Below are 13352 nucleotides of genomic sequence, written 5' to 3' on the forward strand. Positions count from 1 at the left end.
GGGCTCCCCTGACCGTGCCAGGACCCGGATGGCTGGGCCCTGAGGTCTGAGGAACCCCCTGAGCTCCGGGCCACCGTGTAGGACGTGGGGAGTGCCCTTTGCACAGAACACGCTTGTGGCTCAAGCCCCAGGGCCTGCCAAGAGCTACCAGGCAGCTGCTGCCTTGGTGGGGCCACAGGGAATGGGGTGGACCTGCCTCACTGCCTTCCTGACCACACCGCCGACCCAGGCAGGCATCTGGAACCAGCGGCTGCCCGCCTGCCCACAAGTCACGCAGCGGCCCCAGGCCGGCATTGCCTTCCTCCTGAGCAGCTGCTTCTTGGTGGGAGGCCAAGCCCCAGCACCCTTGGTGCTCTGAGGGACGCGGTGCACAGCCTTGGCTTTGGTGTGCAGCCTTTTGAGGTGCTTGGTTCTAGAGGCTTCATGCCTGTGCTCTCCAGGTGTGAGCATGCCCTGGGGTGCTGTACCCACCCACCAGGGGGCTGACCCACCACCGTGCAGCCTCATGCACAAGCTCTTAGCTTTTCAGTTTGCACCTGGGGCTTTTTCAGCTCGTTTCTGCTTTCCTTGGGGGCTCCTTTAGACCTATGGCTAGTTAGAGGTCTCTTATTTTATTTTCAAACGTTTAGGGATTCTCCAGTTAGCCTTTTGTTATTGATTTCTGGCTTTTGATACAGAGAACAGAACATTTCTGTCATTGAATTCTTACCAACACCCCCGTGGGGGAGACACCCTTTATTAATTTGCTTTTGCAGAGCAGGGAAACACTGCTGGTCATAGCTCCTGGAGGGCCCAGGACTGGCTGTTCTGGAAGCGCGATGGCAGCCTCCATCCACCCAGGGTCAGAGGTCCGAGAGCCTACAGGCGGGGAGCCTGTCAGGCAAGAGGCAGCTGCCATGGGAAGGTGGGGCTGGGAGCCCTGCTCAGGACCATCCTGGCCTTTCCCTAGCAATTGCCTCAGCCTGGCAGCCAACAACTTGGACCAACCGGCCCAGCTGCGCCAGTGAGGCCTTGGCCTGGGGGTTTCCTGGCAGACCCTGGTCTGGAGGCCTGCTATCCTGGCTATTGGGTGCAGCTCTGATGGCAGAAACAGCCCTTCTGAAACTGGTTTGCGGGGCCATGATGAGTGGCCTGGGAGCCTGCTGTCACAGTCCCGAGTGTCCTAGTAAAGAGGTTGCTAAGTGGAGACACTCCCAGGAAGGGATAGGGTGTGCAGTGTAGCAGGGGCCGGTGGCCATGTGGGGCAAGCACGGACAGGCCACAGTGGGGTCTCCAGCCACATGCCTTCTGGACGCTACACCAGCCCTCATGTGATCAAGGCCCGGCTGGCCTACTGTGTGTGTGGGCATCTGGCTGAAATCCCAGAGTTAGGCCTGAAGCCCTGGGATCTCCTGCACTTTGCAGAGGGCCCACGCTGCAGGTTCCCAGCCAGCCCCTGGTGGAGAAGCCTCCAGAAGCCTGCGTTCAGGCCAGAGCGGACTAGACAGTGCATTGGCCTCATCCAGCTCCGGGGAGGGTCCTTGCTCACACTTCCACTTAGTGGATGCCAGGGGTGGGCCTCCAGGCCTCTGAGCAGGACTTCCACTTCCCTCTGCCCCGCCTCTTGGGCCCTGCCAGGCGGGCGAATCAGAAGGCAGGCCCAAGGACCCACTCCCTCTGGGAGGACCTTCCCGGCTCTGTGGAGCTGAGCAGCACCATCAGGAAGTGCACAGCTTTTCCTCCTGAGCTCCACTGGGCTGCCAGCAGCACCTCCTGTTCATCGGATCAGGCCAGCCTGGGCTGACCAGTGTCCACTGCACAGGTGCCTCTCGAGGACCCTGAGGTAGGCTGGTTGGCTGCCCTCTCAGGGTGGCCAGGAAGACACCCATCTCTCTGCTCAGGGCTCCTGGGGCACATACCCCAGAAGAGCACCCAGGGCCTCCACTCCTGCCCTGTCCTTCACAGCCACCTGAGACCTGCTTGTTCAGCTCGGTGGAATTAGAGGCAGGGGTCAGGTGTGGGACCTGTGGATGTAGGTGGGAAAGGCAGGAAGCGGGCTGAACGTTCCAAGGGCCATCCACTGAGTTGCTGGTGTCTCTCTGGCTGGATGGTGTGGCCAAGGGCTGCAGGAAGTTCAGGAAGCTCCTCCAGAGGCCCTGCCTGCTGCCGTCTGTCTCTGGGAGTATGGCCTAGCTCCTCTGGGTGGCAAACCTCCGCCCACAGTTCCTACGCTGGCTGAGGGCAGTCTGAGGTGGCAAGTCAGGGTCTCTGTCCCCACCACTGGGAGGAGGCTCCTGGTTTGGCCCAGGCCTCGAGCGTGGTCTGTGCCCGCCAGTGGAAGGGAGCAGCAGTGGGTAGTCCCAACACGGATGGCCCTGGTCAGGGAGCTGGCACCCTGCGTGCCCAGGAACAGGGAGAGGAGCCCAGAGGTGGCTGGTGCCTGGTCCCTAGGAGTCTGCAGAGGGCACAGGAGCGGCGTGGGTGCTGGCCATGCCAATGCAGCTGGGCCCCTCCTGGTGCAGCGGTCCACAGCTGCCCTTCCTGAGCCAGCCGGTGCCTGGGCCACTGTTGCACCACCAGCCAGCCGCCGGAAAGAGAGGAGGCGGTGGGGCTAGGCCCTGAGCAGGAGCCATGTCCAAGAAGGAGGAAGTCCTACAGCAGCACAGGCTGGCGTGTACGTGGGCAGGTCAATGCCCCAGGCGTGCCTCCCCAGCCTGGGCGCCTACCTCCCTGTACCTGCCAGGGAGGCCCTGCCAGTGGGTACGAGGTGGTGGTCTGCCAGACTCACGCTTTAGGGATGGGGGTGCAGAGGCCAGAACAAGGCCACAGTGGGGGGGGGGGTATTCTCAGATGCCGCCAGTCCCTGAAGCGCCTCCACATCTTCCCTCACACTTATCAGGGTGACTTGGACAGAGAAAGCCTAGGTCACCTGCTGAGGGAGTGGCTGCAGGGTCTAGAGAAGGCCGGGAGGGCTGCCCTGGCTGAGCTGGTGCCCCGGTCAGAGCACCAGCGCAGAGGAGGGAGGGCCAGGGCGGGTGAGGCTTCACACCTACCTGTCCTGGACTCCCCTGGGCCCAGCATGCAACTGTCCCTGCCAGCTGCTCTCCCACCAATCGCAGCGGTGGCCGCCACCATGTCAGACTATGAGAACGAAGACCAGTGCTGGAGTACCCTGGAGAGCTTCCGAGTGAAGCTCATCTCCGTCATCGACCCCTCGCGCATCACGCCCTACCTGAGGCAATGCAAGGTGCTGAACCCCGATGATGAGGAGCAGGTGCTCAGTGACCCCAACCTGGTCATCCGCAAGCGGAAAGTGGGTCAGTGCTGCCTCAGCCGGGAGCTTTGAGCACAGGAATGGGCGCTCCCCAGCACCCCACACCCTGTCCTGTCTGCTGGGAGCCGTGGTGCTTCCATGCACAGCAGACACCCCTGGGAGGGCAAGGGTGCGTGGGCAGCAGGTAGATCTTGACCTGGGCTGGGCCTATAGGAGCTCAGTGCACAAGCCCAGCCAGCCCCAGCCTGGCCCTGTGGGTTTCAGGAGTGCTCCTGGACATCCTGCAGCGGACCGGTCACAAGGGCTATGTGGCCTTCCTTGAGAGCCTGGAGCTGTACTACCCCCAGCTCTACAAGAAGGTCACGGGCAAGGAGCCCACCCGCGTCTTCTCCATGATCATCGGTGAGGCAGGGGGCCCCATGGGCAGGCTGGATGGCTGAGCTCCTGATGGATAAACTGGGGGCAAAAGGAAGTGTGAGGGTTGCATGGGAGTGCCAACAGCGGGGCCCCATGCTGCGCCTTCTCTCTGGTGGAGAAAAGGAGGACCCATGCAAGGAGGGCACAGAACCCCTCCATCTGACCCCACCAAAGCCCTGGCTCCCGGAAGGACTGGGTGCCCACCAGCCCTTATAACAGGAGAAGGGAGGGTAGGTACCTGGCCTCATTGCTGCTGTCCTGGAGGGCGGGAAGACAGTGGGGATGTTAAGTCAGGAGGTCAGCCCGCTTCCTCCATGGGGAGCATCAGCGCCGGGCCCTGTGTGCCTCGGAGTGGGTCCTCAAGGCTGAGGCCCAGGAAGGGGTGCAGTACGGAAGGGGATCCTCTGATGCGGCCTGGCCATCTGCAGACGCATCCGGGGAGTCAGGCCTGACGCAGCTGCTGATGAGCGAGGTGCTGAAGCTGCAGAGGAAGGTACAGGATCTGAGCCAGCTGCTCAGCTCCAAGGACGACCTCATCAAGGAGCTGCGGGTGAAGGACAGCCTGCTTCGCAAGCACCAGGAGCGCGTGCAGCGGCTCAAGGAGGAGTGCGAAGCTGGCAGCCACGAGCTCAAGCGCTGCAAGGACGAGAACTATGACCTGGCCATGCGCTTGGCCCGCCAGATTGAGGAGAAGGGGGCTGCGCTCATGCGCAGCCGCGACCTGCAGCTGGAGGTGTCCTGGCACCTGAGGCCGGGTTGGGGGTGGAGAGGTGCGGGGCGAGGCTGGCGGCTGATGGTGTCTCCTCACAGATTGAGCGGCTCAAGCACAGCCTCATGAAGGCAGAAGACGACTGCAGGGTGGAGCGCAGGCACACGCTGAAGCTCAGGCATGCCATGGAGCAGCGGCCCAGCCAGGAGCTGCTGTGGGAGCTGCAGCAGGAGAAGACGTTGTTGCAGGCCCGCGTACAGGAGCTGGAGGCCACAGTGCAGGTGAGGGGAGCCCAGGGCAGGAGCGGGGGGGCCTCGCGTGGGTGGGGCGGGCCCAGGGCAGGGGCCAGAGGTGGGTTCCTGTGCGAATGGGATAAGCACTTTTGGGAGCTGGAGAGATCTGGCAGGATGCTGGTGCCAAGAGCAGGGCCCCCTCGAGTCTAGCTGCCTTCCTGCCACTCTCCCCTTCACCACCCACAGGAGGGGAAACCAGACAGGAGCAGCCCCTACATCCAGGTGCTGGAGGAGGACTGGCGGCAGGCACTGCGCGGCCAGCAGGAGCAAGCCAGTACCATCCTCTCTCTGCGCAAGGACCTGCGGCAGGGGGAGGCCCTGCGTGCCCGGGTACGCAGCTGGGGCCGGTGGACATGAGCCTGGGCCAAGCCAGGCTGGGTGGGCTGAGGGACCACCCTGTGTTCACGCAGCCCCTGGGATCCACAGCCCTGCCTCACCCCTTCCTGGAGGTGCGGGGCCTTGGCCTCCCACCCCACTCCTGGCCTGCACTCCTACAGGATGGGCAGGCCCGGGCTTTGGGTTGGCAGGGACCCAGAGACTCAAGCAGCCTCCCTGTCAGCGGGGCCTGAGCAGGGGCCAGAATGGGCGGTGGGGGCTAGCTGCTGGCTCCCGTAGTGCATGGAGGAGAAGGAGATGTTCGAGCTGCAGTGCCTAGCCCTACGGAAGGACTCCAAGATGTACAAGGACCGCATCGAGGCCATCCTGCAGCAGATGGAGGAGGTTGCCATCGAGAGGGACCAGGTAGGCACCTCGCCGCTTCCTGCCTCATGCTGGCGAGGAGCAGCCCAGGGTGAGGGCACAGGTGGGGTGGGGGGATTCCCACAACTGTGGTGCCTTGCCCTTTTGCAGGAGGGCTGTCATCAGCTCTTGAAAAAACGTGAACAATCGTGAGGGTAACTCCTTCCCGTCCCCTGCCACCCCAGCCCACTGCCAGAAAAACTGCCCTGCTGGCAGGTCGTGCCTTCAGATTCTTTCTAGTGCACATACAGTTTCATTTTTGTCTTACAAAAATGGGAGCCGTCTTGTTTGGCAAACAGCATTTTGGGTTTCTGGTTTTGTTTTTTTTTTAAGATGTATTTATTTATTTGAGATGGAGAGGTGGCGGGGGGGGAGCACATGCACATGGTGGGGAGGGTCAAAGGGAAAGGGAACCTCAAGCAGACTCCCCGCTGAGTGGGGCTCAATCTCACAACCCTGAGATCACAACCTGAGCAGAAATTTTTAAAAAGATTTTATTTATTTATCTGATAGAGAAACAGAGCAAGAGAGGGGAGGAGAGGGAGGAGCAGGCTCCCTGCCGAGCAAGGAGCTCAACACGGGGCTCCATTCCAGGACCCCAGGATCATGACCCGAGCTGAAGGCAGACACTCCACTGACAGAGCCACCCAAGCACCCTTAAAATAGCTTTTTTGACTTAAAAAACTCTTGGGTGGGACACCTAGGTGGCTCAACAGTTGAGGGCTCCCTGCAGGGAGTCTGCTTCTCCCTCTGCTTGTCTCTGCCCCTCTTTCTGTGTCTTTCATGAATAAATAAATAAAATATTTAAAAAACAAAACAAAACAACAAAAAACCCCAAACCCTTGTCACTTTGGCTGGCTGTGCTCCTGGGAACTGGAGGCAGAAGCGGCCTCTTTCTCGTCAGCACCAGGGTTTTTCTGATCAGTGTCAGTCGGTGCTTTGGCAACACTCTGGAGGGACTGGAAGCCTGCTCAGAGCCTCTAGCCTTGCAGTTACCCATCTGAATGCCTCTGGTGGGGATGACGGTGTGCAGAGAAAGCACGGTGCTAGGGTCGTGGTGCCAGGGTGTGGTGCCTGGTCCCTGTTGCCAGGGAGCTGCCTGGAGGCCACAGGCAGGGAAGAGCAGGGAAGCAGTGCTCCCACCTTCCCTGGGGGAGGCAGAAGAAGGGAGGGTGCTGTGCCACCAAAGGCAGGCTGCCAGCCAGGGATGCTGGGGCCCAGCAGCCCAGGTGAACGGGTAGGCTTCTCTTCGGGTGTCCCTGGTGGGCAACAGGAAAGGAAGGCAATTCTCAGTGATTCCTCAAGTTCTGGCCATTGAGGGCCGAGGGCTCTAGGGCTGGGTTGGCCTCCAGGCAGGGGCCGGCTGCTTGCAGCTGCCACCCTGCTCCAGGCCTGGGCACGTAGGCAGCTGGCTGACTCCGGCTATGGGTCAGAGCTGCGTCAGGTGTGCTCTGGTCAGTGTGCCGTGTCCCCCAGAGGGACAGCCGTGATGAAGGATGTAACACAGCTGCCAACAGCCATATTCCTGATCCCACCGCTAAGTGCCGTGGAGGGTAGAAGCACGGGCTGGATGTGCGGTGGGGTGGAGGGCTCGGAGATCAGAGCTGGAGGTTTCATCTCCACCTCCCATTGGAAGCTGTTATTACTACACAAACCCTCAAGCACTACACAGGCAGAGGGAGAAGCAGACTCCCTGCAGGAAGCTCTCAACTGTTGTGCTGAGAGGCGGGGGTGGTCCTGGGGGTCTCCAGCAACCACCCAGCCCACCCTGAGCCATCCTGTCCACACAGGCCATTGCCACACGGGAGGAGCTGCATGCACAGCACTCGCGGAGCCTGCAGGAGAAGGACACGTTGCGGAAGCAGGTCCGGGAGCTGGCAGAGAAGGCAGACGAGCTGCAGCTGCAACTGTTCCAGCGCGAGGGCCAGCTGCTAGCTCTGGAGGGCAGGCTCAAGCGGCAGCAGCTGGACATGCTCGTGCTGGTGGGCCTCCCAAGGGCTGTGGGCCTTTGTAGCGCCCGCTGGTCAGAGATGCAGCCACAGTAGAACACAGGATAGGCCCTCAGATGCCAGCGTGTCCCCGAGACACCAGAGCCCAGAGGCAGGGACGCTGGTCAGCCCAGGGCCAGGCCTGGCTTGGAGATTGCTCCACGGGGGGGCCTGGGCAGGTCCCAAGCCTTTCCCAGGCCCCCCTCTCCTTCTGGGGAGCCTGGGGGTGTGGCACATCTCAGGGCCTGGCAGGCCACTTTGGGTGTCATGAGGAGGAGGGAGGGGTGTTCTGGCCTGGGACCCCTCGCTGTGCCCCACCTTATGCCGACCCTGGGGGTGGCTGGGTTTCCTGTTTGCTGACTGACTCCTCTCTGTGACCACAGAGCTCTGACCTGGATGACAGCTCACCCAGGAACTCTCAGGAGGTGAGTACGCCCCCCAGGGTGGGCTCCAGGCCACAGTCTCTGCCAGACCACTGTCCCCCCAGTCCCCTTTGGGAGCTGGGCCCCAGCTGGCCCGCCTCCTGGTCCTTGGAGCAAGGACTTCCTGCCAGGTCGTTGATGCCCGTTTCTCTCCCGGAAGCTCTCGCTCCCCCTGGACCTGGAAGCCGTCCAGCTCTCGGACAAAGGTGAGGAGCAGAGCAGCTTTTCAGGGACGAGATAGCCGAGGCCTCCTTGTTCCTGTACTTGGACTGGGCATAGCCCTGTCCCATGGATCTCTCACAACCCCACTTTACAGATGGGGACATTGAGGCTTGGAGAGAGACAAGGAGCCCTCAGGCTCCCCAATGAACAAACAAGCTAGGTGTGTGGGGCCTGTGCCCCAGCTCTGATGCTGAGAGCCCACCCTGGGCTCAGGAATACAGGGCTGAGGCATCCTGCTCTCCCTGAGCTTCCTCTTGGGCAGGGGGCAGGGGAAGTCCAACAGTGTCGGAGGTACAACGAGGGGAAAGCAGGGCTGTCTCAGGGCCAGGCACAGAGGTGGCAGGAACATGGCCTGGGGGGTGCTGAGGGGTGACAAGGGATCGAAGGGCTCATTCTGAAGGTGGCATGGAAAGCCAGACAGTCCTCCTCTGTGTCAGGCCTGCTGCCAGCCTCCAAAGGAAGCAAAAGAGGAACAGCCAGTGCAGAGGCAGGGGGCTGAGCTTCAGGCTACAGAGCCCCAACGTGGGGACAAGCAGGCAGGACCCCTCAGGCAATGAGTGGTAGGGGAAGGCCCTGGGAGCCCCAACCCAGGGGTGGCATGGCCCCTTGAAGGAATTGGGGCAGGCTTCAGGGTCGGAGGCTGAGGAAGGGAAGGTGCTAGCCCCCTATGATGTCAGTGGAGACTGGATGTCCAGCCCCTCTCTTGGCCAGCTTAGGGGAGCCAACCCATCAGAGCACCTTCTGTCTGAGGGCCCTGAGCCCTGGGCCTGTCCAGGCTCTGGCAAATTCTAGGGAGCTGGCAGCTTGGAACGTTCTGCTGCCAACTGCTGCAGGGCCCCAGCCCCCACCCAGGAGCTGAGTTGGATGGTGGGGCAGTGCCTGGTGGGCTTCTGGCAGCCTCTGGCTGCCTAGGGGGAGTCCCTGACCCCAGTCCCCTTTTAGGGTTCAAGTAAGGACCCAGGGGATGTTGCAGGACTGGCCCCAGCTTCAGGGGAGGGGCGGTGGCCAGGGTTGGCCATGCTAAGTGTGGTCCCTGCAGCTGGGGAGGACTCACAGGCCCAACTCTCCATTCTAGGAGGCCTGGCCAACAAGGACAGCCCACAGCAATCGTTTGTGGCCCTGCAGGAGGAGCAGCTTCCACTGACCACCAACGTAAGGCTTCCCTGGGGTCCCCACTGCCCTAGGCACCCCTGACACAGGCCTCGGGGTGACTGAGCCCAGGAAGGGGGTCTGTGCAGCCTGGATGCCTGGGGATGAAGGCAAGGGTCTCTGCCATTGGCTCCTGGGGGGCATTGTTTGGAACAAGGAGCCTAGTGCCCCTTGTTGCACGGAGCTGCCTGCAGAGTGGGGCCAGGGCGGGGCAGCGGCGGAAGGCCAGTCCTCCGTGCGGGGGCGCTGCGCTCAGGGCACCCTAGGAGCCGGCTGTGGGTCCGGGTCCGCCCTCCGCCCCCCGGAGCCTGAGCCTCGCTCCTCCCCCAGGGCGCAGGCCTGAGCGGCGGGGAGCCCCCAGAGAAGGAGCGGAGACGCCTCAAGGAGAGCTTCGAGAACTACCGCAGGTGCGGCCCCGGGCCGGGCGGGCGGGGCAGGGGGCGGGCTGTCCGGGGTGGGCGGCCCCGCGGACACGCGCTCGCCCCTGCAGGAAGCGCGCCCTCCGGAAGATGCAGCACTGCTCGAGGCAGGGCGAGGTGGACTGGGAGAACACCACGGGCAGCGACAACACGGACACCGAGGGCTCCTAGCCGGCCCTGGCGCGCCGGCGGGCGTGCTCGGTGTGCGCGGGGCGGACGCGGGCAGCAGTGTCAGAAATGCATAATAAACCACCGCGGTCCCGCCACCGCCGCCTCCGCTGACTTCGCTCCCATGTGCACCCCCGGCCGCGCGCGCACCTCCCGCCTCCAGGGGGCAGCAGAACACAGCCGGCCAGTCGGCGGACCGCAGCCGGAAAGGGCCGATTACGTTCCGTGCCCGCTTCCAAGATGGCGGCGGGGCGGCTTCGGCGGCGCGGGGCGGGGCGGCGCGGCCGAGGTCGGAGGGCGGGATGCTGCGGGCTGCGCTGAGCCGCGTGCCGCCGCTACTGAGCCGCGTGCGCCCCCGGGAACCCGCCCTGAGGTGGCTGTGGGGACGCAGGGGCGGCCCGGAGGCCGCGGGGAGAAGGCGGGCCGGGGCGGGGCTCTGGGGCTGGCGGTGCTTCAGCTCGGAGCCGGCGCCCGGGGCCGCACATTACCAGCTTGTCTACACTTGTAAGGTGAGCGCGCAACGGGTGCGAAGCTGGTTCCGCATTCGGGTTGGCCGGCGCGGCGGGCAGCGGTGCCGCGTGCGCTGACAGTATGGAGGGGTGGGGCTGCCCGGGGGCGGGGCTTTTCCGGGAGAGGAGTGGGGCTATGGCTGGGGGCGGGGCCTTTCCGGGAGAGGGTGGGGCTATGGCTGGGGGGCGGGGCCTTTTCCGAGAGGGGGTGGGGCTATGTCTGGGGGCGGGGCCTTTCCTGGAGAGGGGTGGGGCTATGGCTGGGGGCGGGGCCTTTCCTGGAGAGGGGTGGTGCTATGGCTGGGGGGCGGGGCCTTTTCCGAGAGGGGGTGGGGCTATGTCTGGGGGCGGGGCCTTTCCTGGAGAGGGGTGGGGCTATGGCTGGGGGCGGGGCCTTTCCTGGAGAGGGGTGGGGCTATGGCTGGGGGCGGGGCCTTCTCCGGGGAGGGGTGGGGCTGCCCCCAGGGCGGGAGGAGGGGCTACCAAGGGGCGGGGCTGGAACACAGGTGGGTTGTCTCAGGAAGAGCAGGCCCTGCCCCGGGGTGGAATCACTCCCCAGAGGGGGCGGGGTCTTCCCGGGGGCGGGTCCAGGCGTCACCTGGGCTGCGGGTGTCCCTCAGGTGTGTGGGAGCCGGTCCTCCAAGCGCATCTCCAAACTGGCCTATCACCGGGGCGTGGTCATCGTGACCTGCCCCGGCTGCCAGAAGCACCACGTCATCGCCGACAACCTGGGCTGGTTCTCGGACCTGGATGGCAAGAGGTGAGGCCCCCTGGGGAGGGTGAGGGGACAGGCCTGCGGGGTCGGGCCCCACCCCTCTTCCGCGGGGGCCCCCTTGCTGTCGGGAGGCTCGAGGAGCCTGCCTTCCCCACGGCCTTCCCGGTACAGCAGGGGTTGTTACGTTTGAGTTTTGGGGAAACCACAGATGCCGGGCAGGGCTGGGACCAGGCCCCTGTGGTCCTGCTTGGCAGCCGCCTTCTGCCATCACAGCCAGCAGCCATGTTGGGCCCCAGGGTCCCCCACGCTGGCCTGACTCCTGCACCAGTGACCCTCGTCCACTCTGGCGGCTCTGTCTCCATGCAGATGTGTGGGGTGCCAGAGTCCAGGCAGGGTTCTGGTGCATCATTCGCCTTCTCAGGCCAGATTGAAGGTGTGGGGGGCAGTGTGCACCCCTCCTGTGGACAGCAATTGGGGCCGTGGTCCGGAGTTCACCCGGGCTCCTGAGTGGCTGTTCTACTTGAGAACGGGTTGGGGACAGATAGCAGCTGCCTCTGGGGGCTCTGAAGGGTCAGCATGTGGGGGCCGCCAGTGTGGGGACCTGCTTTCCTGGCTCCAGCCTGGCCTGGGCGCCCTGGGGTGCCCTTGAAGGACCAAGGGCTGGGAGTGTCACAACACCTCCTTCTCTCTCAGGAATATTGAAGAAATCCTGGCAGCCAGAGGGGAGAAGGTGTGCCGAGTGGCTGGCGACGGGGCCTTAGAGCTGGTTTTAGCAGCTGCAGGGAACCCCAAATCCCCTCCTGCTCCAGAAGGGGGTGAGGACCAGGATCCCACTCATCCTGGCAAGACCGAGCCCAGCTGACCCCATCTCCTGCCTTCCAGAAGATGCTTCGGACTGGGACCCTCCCAGGCTGGCCTGTTTTCTATCAATAAACACATCACCTGGAGATGGTGGGTCTGGGGCCTTCTTGTTGTCCCTGGTTCTGGAATCAGAATGAGTCCCAGGAACCACCTGCGGGTGCTGCAGGACCTTGGTCCTCCGCTGCCCCTCCGCTGCCCCTCCGCACAAAGGACCGAGCCCAGACTTGCCGGCTGTGTCTGTGGGAAGAGGCTGCTGGGGGCCTGAGCCCCTCCTGGCTGTGACCAGGGGCCCTGGGCAGGTCCCTCAGCTCCTCTGAAGCTGCCTTCCCATCACATGAAGACACTAATGGTGGCGGCCTGTCAGGTGTAAGGGCGGGAAGACAAGGCTTGGAACGGGTGGGGGTGGCTTGGATGTGCTCTGCCAGAAGGGATGGCCACTCAGCCACTGTCCTTTTGGGGGTGGGCGCAGCACCCACCATGGGTCCTGGTCCTCTGGCCAGACACAGGGAGGTCCTACAGATTCTCCTTCCTCCTGTGCCACCTGCCACCCCGACACCCAGACAGACTGGCCCCAGTGCCCACCTCAGCCCTGACCCTTGGTGGCCGGCCTCAGAGTCGGGGCATTGGGCTGCTCGCTGTGGCCGCCGCGGGGCAGGTGGCCATGATGGGGCAGGGGTGGGACTCACGGGTGCTAAGTGCCCCATGTGGTGCCCTCCCCCCCGCCCCCACGGGGCGTGTGGTTTGTCTCCCAGCCTTGTTTGACGGCCTCCTCAGGATGTTCCTGTGTTTATGGGAGCGCGTGTATTTCCGGAGTGTGACCTTCACCATTCATCACCAGCCATGGCCTCGAGGATCCAGCAGGATGCCAGCTGACAGCTGCCCTGCATCGGTGCCCTAAGCTGCAACACGTTCTCGGGGGTGTTGGCAGCGTGTGCGGTGACTCGATTACCCCCTGTCTGTCCCCTGGCAAACAACCATCTATTATCTCCCCCGGAGCCTCCGGAGCTGCTGGCAGAGGCTGTCGGCCTGGAGGCTGAGCCTGCCCCTCCCCATGGCCCCAGGAGGCAGGGCTGGGCCCTCGCCGCTGACTCCCTGTCCCCCTGGGGTTGGGGTCCTGCTGACGCAATGGTGCAGGTAGGGAACCAGGCCTGGGGTGGAAGACCACGTCTTATAGTTCCTGATCCTGATGCTGGACGTCCAGGCCCTGCTGACCCTGGAGGGACGGCCCTGCGCAGGGCCAGGCCCTAGAGACAGTCATAGCTTTGCCCTTGAGTGTACCCCATGGCCAGGTGCCAGCCAGTGAGGGGCAGCCCCTGCCCTCAGAGCGGCAAGGATGGCTCACACTGTGGCTTCCCAGGGCAACCACCAAGAAGGAGCGTGGCACCCCGTGGTACTTGCTGTGGAGGCTTCTCAGAGCGCCAAGAACGGTTGGGTGGGGAGCCCTGGAGGGTCTCGCTGGGCAGGTGTGCCCTGACTGCAGCTCCTCCCT

At 63.7% G+C, this 13352-nt stretch overlaps 2 protein-coding genes across 7 annotated transcripts; both read left to right on the forward strand.

Annotated features, from left to right (window-relative positions):
* The first annotated feature begins 332 nt into the window (after positions 1–332).
* On the forward strand, positions 333–9877 carry CARD9 (caspase recruitment domain family member 9). 6 transcript variants are annotated; one of them, XM_038548778.1, is made up of 13 exons: positions 347–1822; positions 3058–3296; positions 3518–3655; positions 4099–4403; positions 4481–4660; positions 4859–5002; positions 5288–5413; positions 7201–7275; positions 7782–7823; positions 7981–8026; positions 9118–9194; positions 9522–9598; positions 9682–9877. In XM_038548778.1, the coding sequence occupies exons 2-13, from the start codon at positions 3059–3061 to the stop codon at positions 9779–9781; spliced, it is 1548 nt and encodes a 515-aa protein (XP_038404706.1). In that variant the 5' UTR covers positions 347–1822; position 3058; the 3' UTR covers positions 9782–9877. The 6 variants fall into 6 exon arrangements, 4 of the variants coding, with proteins under 4 accessions (XP_038404706.1, XP_038404703.1, XP_038404705.1 ...); XM_038548775.1 differs by having other exon boundaries at positions 363–1822; positions 7201–7392; XM_038548777.1 differs by having other exon boundaries at positions 363–1822; positions 3099–3296; positions 7201–7392.
* Positions 9878–10013: 136 nt separating this feature from the next.
* On the forward strand, positions 10014–11949 carry DNLZ (DNL-type zinc finger). Its single transcript, XM_038548786.1, has 3 exons — positions 10014–10287; positions 10908–11047; positions 11696–11949. The coding sequence occupies exons 1-3, from the start codon at positions 10081–10083 to the stop codon at positions 11862–11864; spliced, it is 516 nt and encodes a 171-aa protein (XP_038404714.1). The 5' UTR covers positions 10014–10080; the 3' UTR covers positions 11865–11949.
* Positions 11950–13352: the final 1403 nt, after the last annotated feature.

The sequence above is a fragment of the Canis lupus genome, chromosome 9, assembly GCF_011100685.1.
Source record: "Canis lupus familiaris isolate Mischka breed German Shepherd chromosome 9, alternate assembly UU_Cfam_GSD_1.0, whole genome shotgun sequence".
Classification (NCBI taxonomy): Eukaryota; Metazoa; Chordata; class Mammalia; order Carnivora; family Canidae; genus Canis; species Canis lupus.

Coding starts and splice junctions, on each gene's coding strand:
- CARD9 (XM_038548775.1), top strand. CDS start 3,059: ATGCAACTGTCCCTGCCAGCTGCTCTCCCACCAATCGCAGCGGTGGCC. Junction 3,297..3,517: donor CATCCGCAAGCGGAAAGTGG/GTCAGTGCTGCC, acceptor TGTGGGTTTCAG/GAGTGCTCCTGGACATCCTG. Junction 5,414..7,200: donor TTGCCATCGAGAGGGACCAG/GTAGGCACCTCG, acceptor CTGTCCACACAG/GCCATTGCCACACGGGAGGA.
- DNLZ (XM_038548786.1), top strand. CDS start 10,081: ATGCTGCGGGCTGCGCTGAGCCGCGTGCCGCCGCTACTGAGCCGCGTG. Junction 10,288..10,907: donor AGCTTGTCTACACTTGTAAG/GTGAGCGCGCAA, acceptor GGTGTCCCTCAG/GTGTGTGGGAGCCGGTCCTC. Junction 11,048..11,695: donor TCGGACCTGGATGGCAAGAG/GTGAGGCCCCCT, acceptor CTTCTCTCTCAG/GAATATTGAAGAAATCCTGG.